The 23,500-nt window shown below is 40.6% G+C and overlaps 1 protein-coding gene across 13 annotated transcripts in view; it reads left to right on the plus strand.

Moving 5' to 3' along the window:
• Positions 1–23,500, plus strand: part of CADPS (calcium dependent secretion activator) — a 367,289-nt gene that overhangs the window by 258,623 nt on the left and 85,166 nt on the right. For 6 of the 13 annotated variants that reach the window (XM_065408642.1, XM_065408643.1, XM_065408648.1 and 3 more), the window contains exons 14-17: positions 10,027–10,128; positions 11,244–11,307; positions 12,016–12,139; positions 13,087–13,093. In XM_065408642.1, coding sequence (XP_065264714.1) covers positions 10,027–10,128; positions 11,244–11,307; positions 12,016–12,139; positions 13,087–13,093 — 297 coding nt within the window. Of the gene's footprint in view, positions 1–10,026; positions 10,129–11,243; positions 11,308–12,015; positions 12,140–13,086; positions 13,094–14,467; positions 14,537–15,399; positions 15,418–23,500 lie in introns of all 13 variants that reach the window. The other 7 variants (XM_065408645.1, XM_065408652.1, XM_065408651.1 and 4 more) reach the window with 3 other exon arrangements.

The raw sequence follows: 23,500 nt of genomic DNA on the forward strand, positions 1-23,500 counted from the left end.
AAGTCCGTAGTTTGCTTGTTTTCTTCTCTCAAATGTACTGTGGCAAAAAGTGTAGCAGTGCTAAGTTTCCTTTTCTGTATTGTTTTATTTACAGCTAGAGTAGCTGTTGCAGCTTCTTGCATTGAGGTTTTTTTCCAAGTTGCATTATATACTCTGAGATGTCGCACTCTATTCTGCATATGCTACTGAATAACAGAGTGTTACAAAATAATTATGTGTTTTTGTAAACTCTCCGTTAAACATCATCCAGAATTATGATACACATTGTCTGGATTTCATATTGTGAGACTGCCATGCGATACACTGTTAATTTTATACATCTTGTCATGGAAACAGAGTTTTTAGTTTCTTGTTTTCTTTTTAGTTCTGACTTTCTTTTGTAAGTTTGTATCTTTAGCTGTTTATTATTTGGTTTGGTTTGTTTTCTTTCATTTATTTTTTCATGCTTTCTTCTGCTTCTTTCACTTTTGTTGCTGGCTTTACCCTGTGCATTTAAACTCATCCCAACCATTCCCCAAAGTCAACAAATGACAGAGTTACTTGGTGGGTCACAAGCAAATGCAGACTGCGAGGGGGGCAAAATGTTTAATCCCTCTGCCACTGAAGTGGAGACAAAAAAGGATTCCAAAAAGGAGTCCAAAAAAAGGAAAGATTCCAAATCGCAGCCGAATCCAGAGCCAAAAAGGTAAGAGAGAGAATGCACAGAATTGTATTCTGTAATATATAGGAACTTTTCAATCACTGAGCACACTGGGCACTTTGCATTTCCAATATTTACCTGGTTCCGAAGCTTTGAAAAGGTAGATTTAATAATATGATAGTAAAAGAACATCCAGCAATTTGGGGAACCAGTGAGTTTGTGATTTTTCAAATGAGTATTAGAAATAGAGTATTCAAAAATGACCTAAACAGAAATGAAACAGAGAGGCTACCAGTGAAAAAAGAGTGCCTGTCACTACAAGGTTATTAATGGCAGTTCTCTGTGCCTTAATAGTAATTCCACTAGCCACAGGACGCATTACTGCAGAGACCTAACTCTGTTTTGAGGATATATAGGGCCTGATCAAAAATGTACTGAAGTAAATCAGAGCTTTGCATTTTACTTTCATGGACTTTGGATCATACTTTACAGCAGCCAAGGGTTCATACGTCTGACTTAGAAACCAAAGACTGAGTGCCTTACCTAGGGACATGTTACATTCTCCTGGACTTGCCATTTTTGAGTCAAGATTGGATGTCTTTCTGAACCCTGTGCTCTAGTTCAAATGGAAGTTATGGGCTTGATGCAGAAATTAGTGGCATTATTGGGTGAGGTTCTCTGGCCTGCGTTATGCAGAAAGTCAGGCTGGATTGTCACAGTGGTCCCTCCTGGCCCTAAAAAATCTGTAAATCTGTACCTTTAATTTATTATTATGGCTCAGACAGAAATCAGAGTATCTAAGTTCCTTAGATTCCTTGTTGTGATTCCTTTTTGAAAGAATATTCAAATGTGCGTGATTTGTTTTAGAGCCAGGCTAGACTGACACACAGCTGGGGAAAACTGATACTTATTTATGTGCTACCTAATCACCAGTTACCAGTGTATTTGTGTGTATAAAGCCCATCTATCTTTGACAGTCTCCTTTTCCCACCTTTCGTTTGTTGCTTGCTTTCTTAGGTCTTAAGCCTGCAGTCTGCTCTACCTAGACAGACCCTTAGCTTATTGCAGAGTCAAAGCCTTACCTTGTAAGCTCTTTGGGGTAGGCATCATGTCTTGCTCTGTGATTGTACAGCACTTAGAACAATGTTGTAATATAAATACTAAATAATAATAAATAACATCGTTATTTGTGCGCCCAACTCTTTGGGAAAAAGTATCATTTGAACATACACATTAAGATATATACAGTCAATATCTTTGCTATTTAACAAAAACGTATTACTTTTGTCATAAACATGGATATATTAATTGAACTTTCTTTAGAAACTGGATGTTATTCACTTTTAGAGGGCAAAAAAACAACTGGTGGTTTAGCTTTCTCGGGAATGAGGTTGGCTGTCAGTCAGACTATGCCACTCCAGTAATGAAGGTCGAATAGAGAAAGAATTCTATGTGGCTATCAATCTCCTATATTAGCAATAGACAGTGATGGAGCTGAGGTGGGTTGTCTGTTTGTATTGTGTTTGTGTAAGGTCAGACAGTGAGACAACAGTAGCTTGCAGTCAGTGAGAAAGTGCAGAGAGAATGTGATTCAGATGTTCAGGACAGCCTGAAGGTCAGGACTGACAGAATGACAGGCCATCATAGAGAAGAAACTAACTAGCTGCTGTCCAGGGTCCTGCTTCATGAATACCGCCTTGTTATCTGATCAGTGTCAGTGCAGGACAGGAACAAAACGGCTGCTGTTAAAAATACACCTCTAGCTTTGCTGTGACCCTATTGCCATATCATGTGAAATGGTCAAAAACCAATATGGGTGATATTTCGAAACACTACTGCAGTCCGTTTTTCCTTGACCTCGACTTTTTTTTAAGCTGATGAGTTGTTAGACCTTTGAAATCTCGAAATACCTACTCCAAAGGGACACTATAAATTATTGCCATCTGCATAGTTGAATCCATTAACTTTTCTGTTAATTTTACCCATACTTTAAAAATAAAAAAGCGACAGTTCATTGTAATTTTTTATCCCAAGTTTTGCCTTCTGCAAACATCTGTATGCATGATATATGGGAGTGTCATAGATATAGATACCAATCATGATTGTGCAAAACCTACTAACCCTAGTTACCATAACTAATTACAGTTCACTGCAATTAAGGAAATTATTAGTGATACTTCTTCACTATACTTAAGGGCGCAACATCAGTGGATGCCCTTAAAAAGTTCCACCAAGTTGAAAGATTTTACCAGTTCTAATGGAAATCTGGTAGAAATCATTCAAATTGGTAGAATTTTGTAAAGGCACACCCATTTGGATCTATTTGCTTTAGGTACTTATGTGGGCCCCATTACTGTAATATTGACCATCTCACAGTCCGTTAATGTAATTATCCTCACAACACTCCATGAGACAAGGAAGTGCCATTAACCCTGTTCTGCAGATGGATAAGAAAGGCACAGAGAGACTTGTGATTTGCACAAAGTTACACAGGAATTGTCTGGTGAATCAGGGACTTGAACCCATATCTCAGGCTAGTGCCCTAACCACTGGACCATTCTACCTCTCCCTTTTTAAGATTTCCCTACTTAGGGTTTTATTCCTTGACTACAAACACAGCTGTTGCCAATTGACCCATGTAAAAACAATTTTAAAAATCAAATTGGTTAGAGTGGGCAAAAAAATTGCTGCTTTTGTGGTTTTATATACCGTATATACTCGATCATAAGCTGGTTCGTTTATAAGCCGACCCGCTTCTCTGGTACTTCCCTTTTTTACTAAAAAAATTCAGCTTATGAACGAGTATATACGGTACTTTTTTTGTCCTTATGTATTGAAAATGTAACTACAGATTTGTGTATGTAAAAGTTAAGGACTGGATTAGTGGATGTTGAGCCCATCACCACTTGGACTTCATATTGAATCTGGTCCAAGTTGGTGGTGAGGGAACGTTGTGATTATCTGACAGCTGGTCAGTGCTCTGTGTGAAATGAGCTGGTGTTCGGCCCAGTTTCTCAGTCCCATCATCAAACATCCACACGATCAATTATCTCACTATAATTTGCCCCATTTTTGCACACAGGTGGATTGGTGCACTGCCCTTCCAGCAGTCACTGTGTTTCATAAACACTAAATTCACTTTCAAAATGAAATCAAAATTGGCATCCCCTGCAGCTGTTGCCTTTGCAGATTTTCAACCGTTGTCAGACTCCAGAACTATTACCGTTTTGAAGTCGTTTGTGGAACTTGTGGAATTCAATATCTGCATTACATTTTAGAGCATTCTCAATTATGTCTCCTTAATATTTGGTTTATATCATACAACAAAAATTTCATAGAGCTGGTTGAAAAATGGGAAACAGTTTTTACAAATTTTTCATGAAAAAACATCATAGAAATTTCAAAAACTTTCAACCAGCTCCAGACATTCGTTACATCTCTGTATGCTCTCTTTGGAGATTATATTTATTCTTTGATTAATAGATCCGTAGTGGACATGTTGCATCAGAGAGCCACAGGTTAACAAAACCGTACTACAGGTAATGTCAGACTCTTTATTATTTCCTGGATCCATATATTAGCCAGAGCCATAATAGGTATGTATTGATAAAGTACATGTTATTGATGTCTTCAAAACGCAGTCTGTCGTACAGGCTGAGATGATGCATTGTGCCAGTGATCCACAGATAAATAGTGTCGTGTTACATGCTGACATGATACATTACCATGGGTATAGGAGAGGAAAATGTGCCAGGGAAGCATCCACGCAGTCCAAGCATGGTTCTTTGGGGATGCATGTTGCACTTGAGAAGGAATGAGCCTTGATTCAGCTCTGCATATCCACAAAGCACCAAAGCCTGGACTGAAATTAGGAGAAAAGAGAAGTGAAATAAGAGCCAAAGCTATAGCAATGAATCGGGCCGTCTTTTTATTATTGTCCCATGTGGCTGATTAAGGTTGGGCCACATATCTATGTTAAAAGTCCCCTTAAGAAAAAATACAGAAAAAAAGGACTATACAGTCTTGAGGATATAATATAAATTCACAGGAGCAAGAAGGATTGGATTGGATGAAGTTGAAACTTAATGGCCAGCCCTTTAAAGGGAGTCCCAGTGCAGTTGGTGGGACACTCTGCAGATGTATGGATTTGTCTGTAGGGCTGCCGTTGTACCATTAGTGCCCTGGACTATAAATCCCATAATAGTCTGTGATGCTAGATATAAGCTATGTGTTGCACCTGGCTGCAAAGGACTGAGTTGAAGATAGCATCTGCCTTATCTTAGATTTCCCTTTTGTTAGTTAAAATCAGATTATTTGCATTAATTTTTGACATAATTTATTTTATCATCTCTGATGTGTGTGAAACACATGCAGAGGTTTGGTTACTGCATCTAAGGAGTATTTTCCCCAATGATAAAGCTTAAAGTAGTTAAGCATAAAAGGTGGAAGAGATTTTTTTTTTATTTATAAGCTTCTTCGTTTTTCAGACAGGCTAATGTCAAAGAGATTAACCCAAAGGAGCTATACTGTAGATTTATAATTGCATACAAATGCATGTTATTGCTTCATATATTAGTCTTTGTTAAAAATGATTTTGATATATTTGTTTTAGCAGCATAACTAGCCCTGAGGGCCTCCGGGTATAATTAGAAAAGGGCATGGTGGGGGAGGTGTGGCTTACCGAATGAAGCATTGGCCTTAGGATCACAGGTCCTAATTATAATTTATAATTAACCCTGTGATTTGCACAACAGTCTAAACTAAAGAAAGAAAATCTTTTTACAGTTTGACATGAAAATGTGTGTGTTTGTTTTTTAATTTCACAACCTGCTTTTTTTGGTTGTTTTCATACTTTAAAAATAAAAAGTTGAAGAAAAATAGGAAACTATACATAGATTGAAGAATAGCATGTAAAACTTTTCCCGTGAAATATTTATATTAAGCACTGACAAATCTGCAGGTGATAACATAAAGCTATAATCAAAAGAGTTATCTCTGAAAATGTGCTGTTGGGGATTACTAAATATAAATTTATACAAAATGTGTTTTTTTATTTCTGCCCTCCCCCCACTATTTAAACCAGACTCCTCTAATTTTCCTGGCAGGATCAATATAGGATCAGATGAAAATCTGTTACCATTCAAATCGGAGACATTTATGTTGTATGTTGATCTAAATCCATAGAAAGAAAGAGACATAGACACTGTGTGCGCGTGTGTGTGTGTGTGTGTGTGTGTGTGTACACAATTATATTTAAATACAATATAGGTGCAGCACTTCTTTCACTGTTTCTCTCCTACCACTCCTACTACTGTCTACCCCAGCGTAATATAAACCATACATAGCCACTGTGAATATGTGTTAGTTTTCTACAGTTGTGTTTTAGCTAAAATGTATTGTGCAAATTTTGTTTGCTGCAGAAAGCTGTGATTCCATATATAAATTAAACATCCAGTATAAAGTTGATGGGAAACCTTTGTTAAATAAAAAGAGTTAATACCAGCATGAATAAGAAAATTAATTTATGAGATTTCACCTTCTTTTGAGAATGTCTTTAAGGACTATCAATTGTGCATGTTATGACAAGGGAATTATCTAGAACACAGAAGTGAATGTGACATTATAGGAAGGATAGCTTATATAACCCTTAGTTTGCTTAGCAAATGGAAAAATAAATATGCTTCAAAATTATTCAGTTTTCAAATATATTTGACAAATGTTTTGATTTTAATTAGGTTTCAGAAATTATCACGTTAATAAATTAGGTGCAGGGCTTTTGACGGTGTTTTTATATAGTTCTATCAGTATCCTTGCATTTGTCACTAATTAATGAGTTCCTAATGCTTCAGCTTCTGGGGAGATGAGCAACAAAAATTAACATAACTAGTAAATCTGAAGATGTGCAGCTGGGTTATAGTATTTGAAATTTGACAAAACCATTGGAAGTATTATTATTTGTGACATGGCTCAAGATGGGAGATTGTGAGGAGAGTAAAGATGACAGAACTGGTGCTAACCACTGTGACAACAACTTGAAAAGCAGCCGACATGACATCTTTCCTATCATGCTGCCGAAAATGTCAACTTTGTGAAGGACAGTGAGAAAATGGTTTGCCGAAAATTTGAAAGGTAGATTCAAGAGATGCTCATCATGTCAGATGTAATATAGTCCACAGCTGTTTGAGAAAGGAAGTCCTTGCAGTTGTGATGGCTCTTAGTTGGCAGGCCCTTCCAGACATCCGTGCTGCTCCAAAAATGGCTACAGTTGACCTGTAGATTGTCTCAAGTTTGTAGTAGAATGATATGCAAGGGTGAGTTGTTGTTTATCTAGCATGCAGTTTAGTAGAACAACGTAGGGTACATAAGGTAACTTTTTAATTGTATTAAAATGGCTGAATTTGGCATTGTGTCTTCTGATAAAGATCAAGAAAAATGCAAGGCCTAACTATTTATTATGACCGAAGTGTGGTGAATATTTGAAATATATATATATATATCTATAGTCTGCGTGTAGCTAGATAGTTACATTTTTGTCTCAGTGCAAACCGTTTGGGCATTATAACTTAACTTAGATGAGTTGTGGACATATATTAACTCTAGTCCAACAAGGTTTGGACCCAGCCACGTGCCCACATAGAGTTCCTAACAGTATCAGTGCTTTAGACTCAAAACTGCCAGAGCACTGAACATTTAGACTGCCGCTCCAAATTGTAATGACGCAGTTGTGCCAAAGCATTGCAAGTGTCTGAAATGGGTGTTGCCTGGCAAGTGCTAAAATAGCTAGATTAAACAGAATTAAAGCCTGATTCAGAGCCCGTTGAACTCAGTGGAAATATTTCAGTGGCTTCAAGTGGGCTTTGGATCAACCCTACGTACAACTCTGGACGCTATCCCACTGAAGACAGTGGAAAATGTGCTGGGACTTTGAATAGAGTGTCCCTTGCTGGGTTAAACAGCTTACAGTGATATTTTACATTAATAATTTGAATTAAAAGAGGGGCTGAAAATTTATAAAACTAGTATTATTTAACAGAGAAACCTCTTGACACATGTTCTATCCCCTAGAAAATAAGTCTGCATTTAAACTCCTGAGTCTTCTGTGGCCTTTTCAGTAAATCTTTTACTTTGAGGGCTATTGACCCAACAAATGGCAACATCATTTTCAGAACTTTTCCAGTTCATCAGCGTATTGTTCTTAGTTTGGGCTCTTTACAGTCAATGTTTTGTGGCTACATCGGTTGTCAGTTGCTGATACAATTGACCTCCATGAAACTCTATGACATATATGGGTTTTGTGCATCTGTGCGGATGTGCGCCCAAAACTCGAATGAGGACTTCAATGACACAGAGTATTTATCATGGAGTATCTTGAAAAATCTGCCACTCTACTGGCAAGCAAACTAGATTCCCCAATGTACACAGCAGTGCTGGCGTGCGTAACTGATGGCATGAACTAGATCTGAATCTGAATACTAATTATTTCTGGAATTTTGGATTAAAATATACTAAAAATGTTCAGCAGCTGTGTTTTAAAATCAATGTCTAACTGGATTTACCTGGCTTACCTGCTTCTTCAAAACAACTAGACCTAATTATGTACCGGTATTAATGAGACCAAATCCATTCTTCCATAATTGTTTAATAAATGTGTTTTCCATCTAAAATTTTATATTCCATAGTTCAGCCTAAATAAAATTTTTACAGCTGAGCTTGGCAAATAAATGATAGGAAACACTGGAACTTATGGAAACACTGATTAAATTTAAAGATATTCACTGTCATCTGGGCCTTTTAATATGTCCAGGATATAAGTGTTATTTAATGTAGCTTTAGCACTTACATATAGTGAAAAGAAAATCAATTAAGATTGTGTTAGCATCTCTGTTTGGATTTGTTAAGAGAACTTTTTACCTGTATTCTAACAGCAGAGCTAATATTTATGATATTAAAAGGTTTCTGCATCTGAGGTCAGTGAAACATGACTGTACAGATTGTAATTTTTCTTTTAGTTTAGGGCCTTTTGATTCTTTAAAAGGAAAATAAAGCTAACCAATTAACCCCTGACAGGAGGTTCGTTAGAAGCTGTGTAATCCCTTGCCAAGCCTTTTGTATAACCAAACTAGTCTAGTACTAAGGATTTACACAGCTTAAGCTGAACGCTGGAGGAGGCCTTTAAGGAAGAACATTTGTTCAATTTTAAGACATCTTACGTTACCTAAAGAGAGACTGTGCTGATATAGGCTACACGGTAATACACAGATCTGTATACTTTGCCTGTCAATAATAGAAACTAGTGATGTTTATTGTCTGGGTTGCTGATTCCTTTGGTGAATGGATTAGACTAGCCCAATTCAGCGATTATGCTGTGGCGTGTATTTCTCTGGGGAGGGGGAGAAGGGGCATGTGTGCAGAGGATGCTGATTTCTGCTCACACATTGGTGCAAATCAGGAGTCCGTTTAAATCAGCAGAGTTCAAAGATGTAAAAACAGAACGTAAGCACAATCAGGCACAGGGACTCTCCGTATTATCTATCAACATTACAGGTGAAGAATGGAAGAGATGATTGCATGCACACTGTGCTCTGTGAAAGATGGGAAATACCCCAAGGTAGCTACTTGTGGCTGCCTTATTCATAATGCAGTCCTGTGCATTAACAAAATAATAAAAGTGTAACAAATATTCATTGAAGAGCTGCTTTGATGGAATGTGTTAGTTTTTATGAAATTCTTAAATTCCTGAAAAGGGACATTATTTTTGGAAATGCAAAATGTACATTGATCTTGGAGCATATATTTCAGTTTGTGCTCCTTCCTTTTACATGATAAAATGTTATAAAGTGATTCAATGGACATGAATGAGTGCTGTATTTTTATATTCCATTTGTACGTGAGTTTATCATCACTATTCTTTTATGCTGTGAACCATATTTTTAATTTGATAAATGTGAATATGATTATTTCTGTAGAAATGAATAACATATTGAGCCAAACAGGACTTACAGGCAGTCCTTACTTAATGAACATTCCCATTGTAGTATTTATATATGTATCTGTGAATATATATATACACATATATGTGTGTATTTTTAGAGAGAACTACATTTTTCCAGGTTTTTCTGCAGTAAACAAAAATATAGTGATTTCACTATTTAAAAACATGCATACCGTAATTTTAAAATGAGTATTTATTTTATTCTGAGATATGCTTTCTAAACAATCACGCTGCTTTACCCATTAGTGCTTCTTTGCATGGCACATGCACTATATCCTGGATCTAATAGTCGATGACATCCATTTCCAAAAACTGCAATATCTTGTTTGCCGTACAGATGACTTACCAGGGTCATGAGGTGAAGCTTGAGTCATTCATGGCATTTTTCCTTCAGGCCTGATGGAATAGGAACTGTAACTGTAGAAGAGAAAGAACGTTTTGAAGAAATCAAGGAGCGGCTTCGCTTGCTTCTGGAGAATCAGATCACCCATTTTAGGTAAAGGCAGAGACTCCTGGTTTAAAGCGAGAGAGGATGCATTTCCTCAAGACTCCATCCCATAAAAGATGAGTCTTTTAGATTTCAAAGGCTGCAGCTTATTATAATTCTGCATAAGTAATATGCACAATGTAAAATAACTTGGTACATTAGGGTGCCAAAACTTGCAGCTGCAGAAGACATGAATATGTTCATAGCTGATAAACAGAAGGCTTAACCTTTTAAAGGTATTTCAACTCAGTTTGCCCACATAGGCACAGCAACAAGGAGAGGACTCATATTTGACAATTAAATAGTTCTAAGCAAATAATTAAAGACCCTGTGATCTTATTTCTTCCTCTTTCGCATCCCCTTCTCCTTAACGCATTCTGCTATCTACTCCCATCTCTTCCTAGTACAAAGAAAGGCAGGGTTTTTTTCATGGATGGTTTAATTTTGGGAATAATGGATATCACCAATCTGAAAGCAGGGAGGTGAGTTGCCTTCTATCAAACTAGCCTTTTCATACAGTGGTCAACCCCAATTCTCAAGGTGAGAGATGATGTAACTCTCGATGCAAACTCAATGCCATGACCACTCTTAGCTGCAACTCTCAAAAATAAAATAGTAAGCATAACCAATTAGTTATGACCTATGTGATTATGATGAGATCACTAATTTCTGGTCCTTTCCTTGTCAGTGCCCTTTTTCCTTTTATTGCAAGGAGATGATATGTAACCCCTTCCTGGTAGATGTAGCCACTCTCCCTCCCAGTTGACAGCCAGATTTCATAAAGTGGCAGATTTACCAGCCCTTAGTAGTCATCCAGCATTTAGTTTTCCCTGTGCTTGAAGCATAAGGGTATATCCTCTGGGCTGTGGAGCACATCATGGAAAATATTTCTGAGATTTCCTAACAATCCCACTGAGGCACCTGATCAAAATTACTCTTTCAGGCCTTGATCCCGTCTCTTGGGCCCACATGGCGCCACTTGACGGGTAGAGGCCTAATTCAGGGAAGCGAGAACAAAGCCCTCGCCCCGCCACCCAGTCTTTCTTATCAGATCACTCTTAAGCTTATTGGTATATTTGCCCATGTGCATTTGAGTTAATCTTTAAAATTGGGTGTTTTTCTAGGTATTGCTTTCCATTTGGCCGACCTGAAGGTGCGCTGAAAGCTACTCTATCCCTACTGGAAAGGGTAAGCATCACAATAACAAAGGCAGGTTAAAATTCCTATGTTCCTATTCAATCATACAGTAGAGTTTACATGGCAATTAGATTTATGCATAGATATACACACAAATTGAATTAGATAACGTTACAGTATCTGTTCGTTCATGGGCATGAGTAGATTTTTGGTGTTGTAATTACACCCTGTAATGGAATGTACAGAGAATTCTAAATATTATGAATTGTGGGCCTAATTCTCTAGTCAGTTAGACCAGTTTTGTATCCCAAGATGATGCAAACTAAGGAACGAGGATTCAATGGAATTATACTGGCATAAAACTGGTATAATGGGGTGATCAATCAGACCCTTTAAATGTAATGTTGAAAACTTGTCTGAATGAGTAACAGTTCTAAAAAGCTTCATGTCACTGAATAAAGTAGTTGCTTGCAGAAAAAGTACATGAATTAACTCTGTAGTGACACCTTTGGTCGGGTCACCGGTGGGGTCTGAACCTACGACTTCTGGATCTACAAGCGTGAGTTTCTGCTGCTTGATCAAAGGGATCAAGTGCACTAAGAGTTTTAAACTTTATTATGTAGGCTGGCCACTAGAGGTGAGCCACATAGAGAAAGATAGCCACACTGGGTTAGTGTTGGGTACACATGCGTTTGTCAAACAAACAAACAAAAATCAATGATGTGTGTGCCACAACAAATCAGTTTTTCTTATGTCCAGGTTCTGATGAAAGACATAGTTACTCCTGTCCCTCAAGAGGAGGTAAAAACAGTCATCCGTAAATGCTTGGAGCAAGCTGCTTTAGTCAACTATACTAGACTATCAGAGTATGCCAAAATTGAAGGTAAGGCAATTACTTTATGGTGTTAAAATGTTACTATGTTTCTGTGTGGGAACTATAGCTAGCAGTTATTTAAAACAATGAATTAACTATTTATTTGCTTGACAATAAAACTGAAGTCAAAGGGAATATGGAATTGGCTAGGAAATGTATTTGTGGTGTTTGTTTTTTAAGAATTAAGAGCAGAGGTTAGCGAAATCTTTCTTTTTCTAGGAAAAAGCGATGAAATGGTTAACAGAATCATAGCTTCTTCTGAGCACTGCGCGTTTGGTACAGCATTCATACTCGTGTCTTTGTTTAAAAAAAATGAGAAGTACATGGGATGTCATGTTTGTAGCTGAAAAGGATAATGCTGCTAATTACTTGAGACAGTGGAGTTCAGGGAACAATCAAAATATAAGAAGCTAATAAATGTTTTATCTCTGCTTAATTGTTTGTAGCCAACTTAAAATGTCTTTTTCTGGGATGTGTTTCACTGCCTTTGCTTTGTGAATAGTGGAAGTCATCAGTTGATCCCGTTCTTGCATCAGATTTCATTCTTGTCACTCTAAATCCAGCATAGCTGATATTATTGACCTTTTAAGTTATGGGGGAATAATAACTGGTGACCAGAGACACATGTAGCCATCAAAAAGACATTTTAAAACTTGCTGGAGGATATGTGTTTTGTTGGAGCTCGATGATCAGCTAGTTCTTTACATGTTAATCAGATTTCATTGTTACCTTGTTGGCTGCTATACAGCAATTTGAAACTCCTACACAACTTTACAAGTGCTTGTAACTGAAAGCTGTATGTTCAAAAAGAATTGTTTTACTCTGGATTTTGGTCTTCTGTTGTGTGTGAAATATAAAGCTTTACTAAAGCTAGATTCACATTGTACGCCTCTAAGACATTACTGAAAGGAAAAAAAATCACCATCTGATTTGTTCCTAGCCCTTGTTTACATGAGGGCCTGGGTTATTATATGTCAAATTTTCTAGGTTCTGTACATGATATGTCCTCTCTTTTTCTATTTTTTCTGTCTGACAATGCAAATTGTGTACCAGTGGTAATGAATTCATTGTTATGCATCCAGTGAGAAACACTTAAGAATTGGGCACTAAAAGGATGTTTATCAACTCTTGACTTGGTAATGAGTGACAAAAATAGAGAAGGATTGAAGGTTTAATAAGCACTGTATTATCAGGCAATTTATCCAAGTACTCAACTTCACAGGATATGTTAATTGGTGTATTCTGTAAAATGCAATGTTGAAATAGACTTGACGACGGAGAAGGACTCAGAATCAAAAAGCAACTTTTGTTTTGATGGATGCTTCTACCAAATGCTGGCTTCCCTAGGTCTCTGTGTAAATATCACTAACCTGTTGGTAAGATTTGCTCTCTTCTTTCAGATAAATCTATGCAAAAACAAACTTTATGATCTGTAAGTAAAAATGCATTCACTTCCAAAGTAGAACAGTTAGTGTGTACTTTCCTTTTGTGCCTCAATTCTTCTTGGTTGTGTTAATTATCTGCCCTCTTTTTCGCACTGTGACTTTTAGGTCTGGGAATACTTTGAAGCAACAAACTTTTTTTTTTCCAGCTACCTTTTCAGAGAAATACTTCATTCCACACTACCTGCTCTCCTCTGCTTCTCTCCTTCCTTATTCGTGATTGGCCACAGCCACTTTTCTATATTGTCTCTATAAAAGTGGTTGTGACACCAATTTCAAAGCATGCTGGGATTGTTAATTCAAACAACCCAACATCCACCAGCTGCATGCATCAGGTTTTCGCTCATGAGCATAGTCCACTACAAGCTAAAATAGTTTGTAAAAAATAAATTATCTACATGTGATGCATTTCTCTATACAAATATGATTTTGACATTAAAAAGCTTCTATTTGAATATCCAAACATTTAAGAAATACTTGTAACAGCTGAGGAAATATCGGTCACAGCACTGCTTGAGGCTATGTTTATGAAGAAATACCTGTAAAAGCCTTAGATACTGAAGGCTAAAATCCTTAGTATCTTGGAGCCTTAAATCAATAGAATTCTATTTCCCTTTATTCATGATGTTTTGATCATTATATTCTTGCAAACAATTCAAAATAAACCTTTAGAATCATGGTCACAACCTCTTTTGTGACTCATGGGCATGCTGAATGGTTAATCCAGTAGATTTCCAATTTTAAATCTCCTTTTTTTCTTTTATCCTGTGTGTATCCCAAAATACTCTACAGCTATTTTCCTTTTAAGCTAATGTAAAGTTTTCCTCTGACCTATGACCTATAACCTCTTTACCTCTGACCTAAGCCTCTTGCATGCCCAAATCCTCTTTTATAGGGAAAAAGAGAGAAATGTATGAGCATCCTGTCTTCTGCTTGGCCTCTCAAGTGATGGATTTAACCATTCGTGAGTACCTACCACCCTCCTCTCCATGCTGTCTTCACTCTTTCTGTTTTCATTACTTCAAGAAAATCCAGATCCAAACCAACTCACTTTCCTTGCTTCAAGTCTTTTAGCATTGGCTTGTCTGTTGCTTCTGTCTGTGAAACCCAGTGTGAGAAGTCCAGTCACTTTTTATCAGCCTAAAACAGGTTAGACAATTAAGCCATTTGTTTGTGATAAACTCAGATTGTCTGTAAGTTTTTTCAGTTATTCTTTATGTCTGTGACCTGAATGCATTTTTACTTTGCTTCTGTGTAACCCCAATTTGTAAAGTGCTTTTGTCACTGGTACACAATCAAAAGGTAGCAGCTACACTGGGGAACAATGAGCTAGAGGTCAGATAAAGGACATTTGGAAAAAGCCGTCCATTTTCCTGTGTATAAGATCTTTAAACAATCCTGTGTATAAGATCATATGAAGCTGTCCTTTCTCTGTACATCAGATCTTACATGTCTTCTGTCTGTTATCTCTCAAGCAGAAATGCTTTCCTTGTTCTCTTTCTAGATTTTATTTATTCTTTTACACCAAGCTCTGGGTGGAACATATGAACTTGTTGCTTGGTGAGCTCTTGTATGTTCTCAGAGCTTAGTTCACTAAGTTTACTGATTTTCTATTTGTGCAGCATTTTCTTTCACCTCTGTGAAAGGAGTCTTTTTTGGTGATACCATGCTTCTTGGTGGTGGGAGTCACTGGGCAACTTATTTTCTTTTCAAATGTCATATATCACACATAACTGGGGGGCATTTTGGTCCACTTGCTCATTAATCCTGCATATCTGTTCTTGTTTCTCTCTTTTCTCTCCTTGTTGCTCTCTCTCTTTCATATAGAGAATCAAAAGGATGCAGGTGAACAATTGTATATGTATTATCAATTGCTAGGACTGTTGAGTTATATTTATCTTTGTTTTCTTTTCATAGCTCCTTAAGATATGTACTCCTATAGACTGGAGATGGAGTTACAATAATACTTAAGGAGTTAATTTGTGCTGTCTCAACATACATACTATCTTTTACTTCTCCCTTAAGATATAGTGTAGAGCAGAAATATTTAATAGTGAAGGTACAACCTAATATGGAGGTTTATTTATAGTGAAGAGAAAGTTTCTTGTTTTCCAAAGGAACTAAAACAAATTTTTGGCAGAAAAAAGTTTGGATGATTTGGCCTTTCATGTAAATCACCTAATAAGCACATTTATAACTAAACTAATCTTCATTTTTGTTTTTCATATCTTCTGTTTTATGCCCTATTTGGGAGAAAATGGTTTATTTGTTAATGTGTAACTAACACTACAGTTAGACAGAAGTTGTGTTTGTCTTTTTTGTTCGTAACATGTTGGTAACATGTAATGAAACAAGAGTGCAGGTCAGATAAATACCATTAAAATGGACTTCTTCTCAGGAGTGATTCTGGAGTCGCAACATGCCAGTGTGTTCATTACTGTTACATACCCGGGTCCTTCGTTTGAAAGTTCTTGAGATCTGAACTGTTAGGGTTTTTTTCCAAGTCGGTATTTATGTGTTGTGGAAAAGGATACACTCGATTTCAAAACCTGTTTCTAGAAATAAATTGGTTTTAAAAAGAAACACAGCATGTTGGGCCAAGTTCTGCTCTGGGCTCGGGGGCGCCTCTTTCACTAATAGCGTTAGGAGTGGCCCCTCTGTTATTTGGCCCAGTATCTTTTCATTTTTTGTTATATTTGTGGTATTGGTAACAGGCCCTAGTAACAACAATAAAAAGTAATTGTTCAGAAAACAAAGCATGGATTTTCTCTTTAAATAAGTCCACAAGAAGCACCCCCCAAAAAAGTAGTATATAATATTTTCAGGTGCACCCATAACAAATAATTACATTGGATTTAATTGAGCATAGATCCCAGTGTATCATTAAAATAAGGACCGTGGCCATCATCTTTTTACGACCAGACACAGACTTATGACTTGGTTAATATCAGGGAAATTAGGTGGGGCATTTCAGAGGGCCCCATTTACCTAAAACACACAGGGTTTATGTTGCTTGAACCCAGCGAAGGACACACGGAGCCAAATCCTATTTCCCTCACGGAACCCTGACCTATTTTAACTAAATTGGGGCAAAATGTGAATGCTACTGCTCTAAATGTTTCTTTCTCTCGAGCAAGAATAAAATTGAGATACTGAAAATAACTGCATAACTCCCCCCCTCACCAAACATCACCCCCATGCATTTCCTGACTCCTTCCCAAAGTGCGCCTAGCTTCTCCTCTTCCCTTTAGAAATAATGTGTGGTTTTAAATAGAACATTAAAGAGAATAATATGCTAAAACAATTCAGGATTAATAATCTGTGTTAATTATTAATAAAACAAAAACTCAGATGAAGGCGTGCAAAGCCCTGGAAGGGTTTCCTTCTGGCTATTTACAGGAATTGAGAATTCATTGTTCCTTTAGAAAGGAATTGCTGGAGACTAGCATCCCAGGAGTACAGGAATTGTGAAATGCAGGGCAGTCGTCAAAAAAGTGCTGAGGATTTAAAGGCCCCTTTTCTCATTTACACCAAGACTATGTGACACTGCTATAGTGGTGTAAAAGTGGCTTTATTACAAATGCAAATCCAGCCCAGGGTTTTTAGATTGTTTTACTTGGCAATTAATAGTTTACAATAAACTTACTTCTCCAGTTTTTTTGGACACAGTACTCGTATAATTCTGTTTGGATTTAGTCTTTGGTACTTGGTTCTTCTGAGGAGGACAGTGGAGGTGAGAAAAGGAGGGGAGCAGGTGGCAGCAGCAAATGGCAACAGGTGTGTTTGATGCAGACGCAGCAGGAGAATGAGACATGGGCATAAACGATGCAGTTAAAGGTCAGCCGCAATGTAACAGCACAGCCTGGTCTAATGCACTATAAATGCTTCGCCACAAAAGGGGATTGGGCTACTGTTAACCGCATCCCCTCCCCTCTATCCTCCTCTTGTCCGAGGAAGCAAGGTTCCAACGAATGGGTTCTTCATTGTATCCACAGTAGTCAAACAGACGCCCCCACTGCCTAGACCAGTCCCTGTCAATGGGTGACACGTATTGTTAATGGTCCCTGCAAACCAGACTCCTGTGCTGGCTCACCTCCATAGCAGAAGCAATGGCAAATCAGCACAAAACCATTCCTGACATTATTGGTGATCAGCTGAAGCTCAAAGCACATGGGGCTGGGAGAAGATTGGCACCAGCCCAAATGGTGCCAAGAGCTGGGAGCGCCCTTTTTATGCCCCATTCCCCACCAGGTGGAGCAGAGGGCAAGCCAGCGGTGACCCCAGCAGAGCACTCAAACTGCCCAGTCAGAGCATCTTGGTGGAGGGGAAGAGGCTCCTCAGGGCAGCCAAGAAGAGAAATGAGCAACATAGAGAGACAGGCAGCCCTGCTCTTCCTTCCTCCAATCCAACAAGATCCCCGAGGGGGAGGGATGTCACTCCCTGCCCGTCCCATCAAGCCCCCATTCCCATGACCAGAGCAGGTGTTTCTTTTGCTTTCCGCGGTTGGGCAGGAGCGGAATAGCATCTGCGCTTACTCGAGGAGTCTGTGTTCCAAAGAGCTGTGCGGACTGTCTGCTGTCATGGCGCCCGTGTATCTGCACATGGGATTACTATTCAGAGCGGAGCCAATACAAATTTCTTCAGTTCCCAGTGGGCTTGATCCAAAGTTAATAGAAAGGCGGCCCATCAGCTTTAATGGGCTTTGGCTCTCGCCCCAAGACTCGAGACAACATGACTCTTATCTGCAGCCTCTGATCAGCCTTTGCCAGGGTTCTTGACAGCAGCATTGTATCCTTGAACTAATAGGTTGATTCCTGGAGCCCTCCTATCTCCAAGCCACAAACCAACACCAATTTATAATCCAACTCCTAATATATTTTTTACTTAAAATACTCTCAGTCTCCATGCAGCAGAAGAAACCCCATCCCCTCCACCACTGTTTTTGTGTCTGTTGTTTATTCTTTAGGGGTATGTCTACACTACCCGCCGGATCGGCGGGCAGCGATCGATCCAGCGCGGGTCGATTTACCGTGTCTAGTCTAGACACGATAAATTGATCCCCAAGTGCTCTCCCATCAACTCCTGTACTCCACCGCCGTGAGAGGCGCAGGCGGAGTCGACGGGGGAGCGGCAGCAAGTCGACTCACCGCGGTGAAGACACCACGGTAAGTCGATCTAAGTACGTCGACTTCAGCTACGTGATTCACGTAGCTGAAGTTGCGTAACTTAGATCAATTCTCCCCCCCCCAAGTGTAGACCAGCCCTAAGACTCTCACTAGTCACTTAGGGGAATCCCATTAAAGCCTTCCCCCACTGTTTAATGTCAGTGGATTGTCCCCCGTGCAGAGGGCAGCCGTGGCTAGTGATGAGGGGGTCAATGGTTCCAAGTCCCACCAAGTGAATCCCATCTCTTCTTCAAAACAACCTTGTGACAGATGCTGTGCTTCTCCCCTTCTCTCCAGCAGCACCACGGGGAGAGCAGCTGAACCTCAGGCTGGCCGAAAGGTTTCCATACAATTGTTTTTCGATGGAAAACCGGATTTTCAACTACACACATTTTTTTTGTATGAAAAGTGTCTGCTTTCCACAGAATTTTCTTTTCTATACACACACAGCCCCCAGAACTGACACGTTTTCACGTTTCAGTCAAAGCCAAAATACTTCAAATCAGATATTCTGCTATGGTGACCCGTGGGATCTGTAGTTCAATTTCCTCACGTCCCCATTCTCCTTATGGACAGGGCTCCCCAGCTGGTCTATGTCTCCCACGATGCACCTCCTCACCCACCAATCGGGGAGACCATGGAGCATCATGTGAAATGTAGTCTGAACAAGGGGCCTGGCCTATAGAAGAGAATGGGGGAATGATGCACCCAAACTTATAACTCCCACAATGCACTCTGGTGGCATTTCAGAACCAAACTCTTTCCGTTTTTGTTCAAAATACTTAATTTAATTTTTTATGTTTTTCCCCCAAAAAGTTAAGATTTTCAGAGGAGAAGGATAACAAAATTTCTGACCAGCTCTTCAGCAGACAGTGGGCTGGTGGAGGGGAGAAGTATTTGGAAACATCTAGCTCCTACAATGCAGCACCCTAGGATGTGGTCAGGGGCGGGAAGGTTGGTGGCCTCTAGCCCCTGAGATACCTCCAGACTCTCAGGAGCAGCAGGGGCCCAGAACTGAGGCAGGGGGAGGGATGAGCAGGGGAAGCCTGTGATTTCAAAGAGGCATTGGCCAGGGGCTAGCGAGGAGTTGAAAGGGGTGCAGGACCCACAAGAAGGGAGAGAGTAGGGAGTGGTTGGGGCTTGCCTGCTCGTTTTCTAGAGCAGTGGGGGTTGGAATTACATACCAGGAGCTATTGGGGCTAGGGCAGGATGCATTTACCGGGAGGAGAGAGGGCCCCAAATCATTTAGTCACTGACGTTATTTGGAAGTTCAGAATTGATTTTGTGTGGGGAGGGTGGGCTCAGCAATATATTTGTAAGGAAGTGGGGAGGAGATGTAATTGGCAGACGCTCCACTTCTTTGGGGCATCATCCAGCACTGACGAGGCTAAGCACGAGGCCTAAGCACCAACATGAGTCCTCAAAATAGGGCTTGAGTGGTGCAGGGGCCTAGTGCTGACCTTAAACCCTGGGCTGCCTGTCCCCTTTCCTGAGCTTGCTCGTTGTATTCCTGCCGTGTCACCAGAGATAACCGTATTCTGTGTGTTGGCAGGCGGATCGCCACGATTCCATAGCCTGCATGAATCGTGTTGGGGAGGAGGGCCAGACTGCGCTGAATGGCATGCGGCCATCACAAGGGAGCCTGGCAGACCCCAAGCATTATTGGTCTCCCCTAATGTGAATCCCGGAATGTCTCACAGTTCAGCGCTCACAGAGTCAAATGTGTAAGGCATTCGTTTGAGAGAAATACGGCCGCTGAGAAACACAGAAGAGGTCATTTTGCCAAACCCATTTTTTATAATTACAGCTGGGTGGATAACATGCATTGTTTTTTAATCAATATTAGCATTTTTAAATGAATTCCCTTCAGCCATTCTCACTCCCCTTCTGTAGTCGCTAAGTAATTCAGTTTTACCGGTATGGCTGTTTGTGGGTCTCATACTCAGAAGTTGCATGCGTAACCCACATGCCTCCTGGGGGTGGTGCTCTGTCCCATCTAGTGGTACCGAGGCCACTTAGAGAGAGATTAATGAGTCTGCTCTGCAGCTTTAGCTAAGGGCCATGTGGAAAACCCTGCAACCTTTACTCACCTAAGTAATTCATATTCTTACAAGTAGTCCAATTGCCAGACTAGGCCCTATAAGTTTCTGATTTGTCCAGCTAATAGCTGGGAGGCAACAATTTGCCAGATAGTGAGTGAGTAACACCTAGCTGCTGCCTTTCTGTTAATAACTCAGATTTGTAAGTCAGTCAGACACACATTAATGAACAATATAAAATATTTCTCGTGTTAAAGCAAATTAATATTGGAATGGAATAAAAAAAATAATGGGGAAGAAAAAGTGTTGGGGGAAATCAAGTGAAACTAAATCTGCCTCCCTGAAAAAAAATTGGAGTAGTACTGTTGAATTTAGTGAACATTGTAATGTTAAATAGGGTTACCATTCGTCCGGATTCCCCCGGACATGTCCGGATTTTTGAGCTAAAAATAGCGTCCGGGGGGAATTTGTAAATGTCCGGACTTCCCCCCCCATGCAGAGCGCGCGCGGCTAACAGGGCAGCCGGCCGGATGGTGCCACTTACATGGGGCTCCGACAGCCAGAGAGAGCCCCTCCTCCGCTTCCCCTGCAGCAGAGATCACTCCCTCCCTCCCTGCATTCGCAGATCGCCTCCGGCAGTCTGGAGCTCCTCCCCTGCTGCCCAGCGTGCCGGGACGAACGGCTCAGGCCGTTCCTGAGCAAGTTCACAGAGACGTTAGGCGAAGGCCAACAACAAGGGGGCCAGGGGGTCGGAGAAGGGGCAGGGAGATTTTGGAGGGGGCAGTCAAGAGACGGGGGGGGTCGGGAGTTCGGGGGGGGCTTTCTGGGGGTGTGGATAAGGTTTTGGGCAGTCAGGGTACAGGTAGGGGGTAGGATCCTGGGGGGCAGTTAGGGTGGGGGGGGTCTTAGGAGGGGGCAGTTAGGGGACAAGGAACAGGGAGGCTTAGGTAGGGGGTGGGGTTCTGGAGGGCAGTTAGGAGCAGGGGTCCCAGGAGGGGGCAGTCAGGGGACAAGGAGCGAGGGGGGGGGTTGGGAGTTCTGGGGGGGGCTGTCAGGGGGCAGGAGTGGGGAGAGGGATCGGAGCAGTCAATGGGACAGGGATCAGAGGGGTTTAGATGGGTCGGGAGTTCTGGGGGGGGCTGTCAGGGGGTGGGGAGTGGTTGGATGGGGCGTGGGAGTCCCAGGGGTCTGTCTGGGGGTGGGGGGGTGGATAAGGGTTGGAGCAGTCAGGGTACAGGTAGGGGGTAGGGTCCTAGGGGGCCAGTTAGGATGGGGGGAGGGTCTCAGGAGGGGGCAGTCAGGGGACAAGAGGCAGGGAGGCTTAGGTAGGGGGGCAGTTAGGGGCAGGGGTCCCAGGAGGGGGCAGTCAGGGGACAAGGAGCGGGGGGGAGGGTTGGGGGTTCTGAGGGGGGTGGGAAGTGGGAGGGGCAGGGGCGGGGCTAGGGCAGGATGGGGGCGGGGCTCCTCCCGTCCTCTTTTTTGCTTGCTGAAATATGGTAACCCTATGTTAAAGCATCCAGAGCTGTTCTTCTAGCAAATTACTGGTGCTAAATATTAACCCAAAAACTTAAAGGAATCAAATAAGGTTGTACATATATAGCTATCTGGGAGTCACATCCAGCAAAGCACTTAAGCTCATGTGTAACTTTACCTAAGTAGTGGCATTGAAAGTCATGGGACTACTTGTGTGCTTAAAGTTTAGCATGTGCTTAAGTACTTTTTTGGATCAGGGCCAAAAAAAAATTTTAATTTCCTTACGTTACAATCATAGGGCCAGCAAAGATGGAAGTAACACAAAAAGTCTCAGTCTAGAATAGAAGTAGCGATGAGATTTCTTCCTGCTGATCCAAAAGGTAAGAGAAACCACTACAGCTAAGCCATTCCCGGCTGCTGTGATGAGATTCCGGCCCGGCAGCCGCTGCTTTACTCAGACTTCAAGCAAAAGCCCAGGATTTGGCTCTTAAAAAGTAAAAGAAATAAAAGCATCGAACACTTGGTGACTCAGTGAGTTGTTTGGCCTCATCATAATGAACCTGCCTTCATACATGGCACACTCCATCACATGTTACAATTGGGTATGGTCGTTTCTCCCCAAAAGAAGGCTGCAGTATGCTGGGTAGGATTGAAGTGTATTTGGTGGAATGAGGAATCTCTCACTCACCCACCGGGACAATTTGCTGACAACCACGCAACAAAAGTCTCTTTTAAACTATCTCACGTGTATTTTAATAGTGACATGCTAAGGCCTGCACCATTAGGTATCTTTTTGTACACTGCCTTCTTTCTTTTCTCCTCTTCTGCTTTTGACGCTTCCACAAAAATAGAAAACCATTGAGGTTGTACTATCCAGGCTTGTTCAACAGCTTCAGGATCCAGATGCCAATAAAGCCTGAAATATATTTTTCATCTGGGTATTGTAGGCATCTAGGTCTGGAACAATCCATAGATATTTCAGCTGCTGGCAGTGCAGTAGCTGGAAACATATTTGAGGCTTATGCAGGGTCAGATTACTGCAGGACTTGAACTGCCTGCTTCTCCTGGATGCAGTTTTCCTCTGGCTTTGGTACTGTTCTGAAAAACTGTCCGTCTCTATGACACGCCAGTCACATTATGGGAACCAAACAGAGTAAATTGTATAGAGAGGTGTTACCGGAACATGGCTAATGGATGCATCTGGGAGCCAAGGTATAGTAGCTGTCTATTAGAATTACCTCCCATCCTGGG

This window comes from Emys orbicularis, chromosome 7 (genome assembly GCF_028017835.1).
Source record: "Emys orbicularis isolate rEmyOrb1 chromosome 7, rEmyOrb1.hap1, whole genome shotgun sequence".
NCBI classification, from domain to species: Eukaryota; Metazoa; Chordata; order Testudines; family Emydidae; genus Emys; species Emys orbicularis.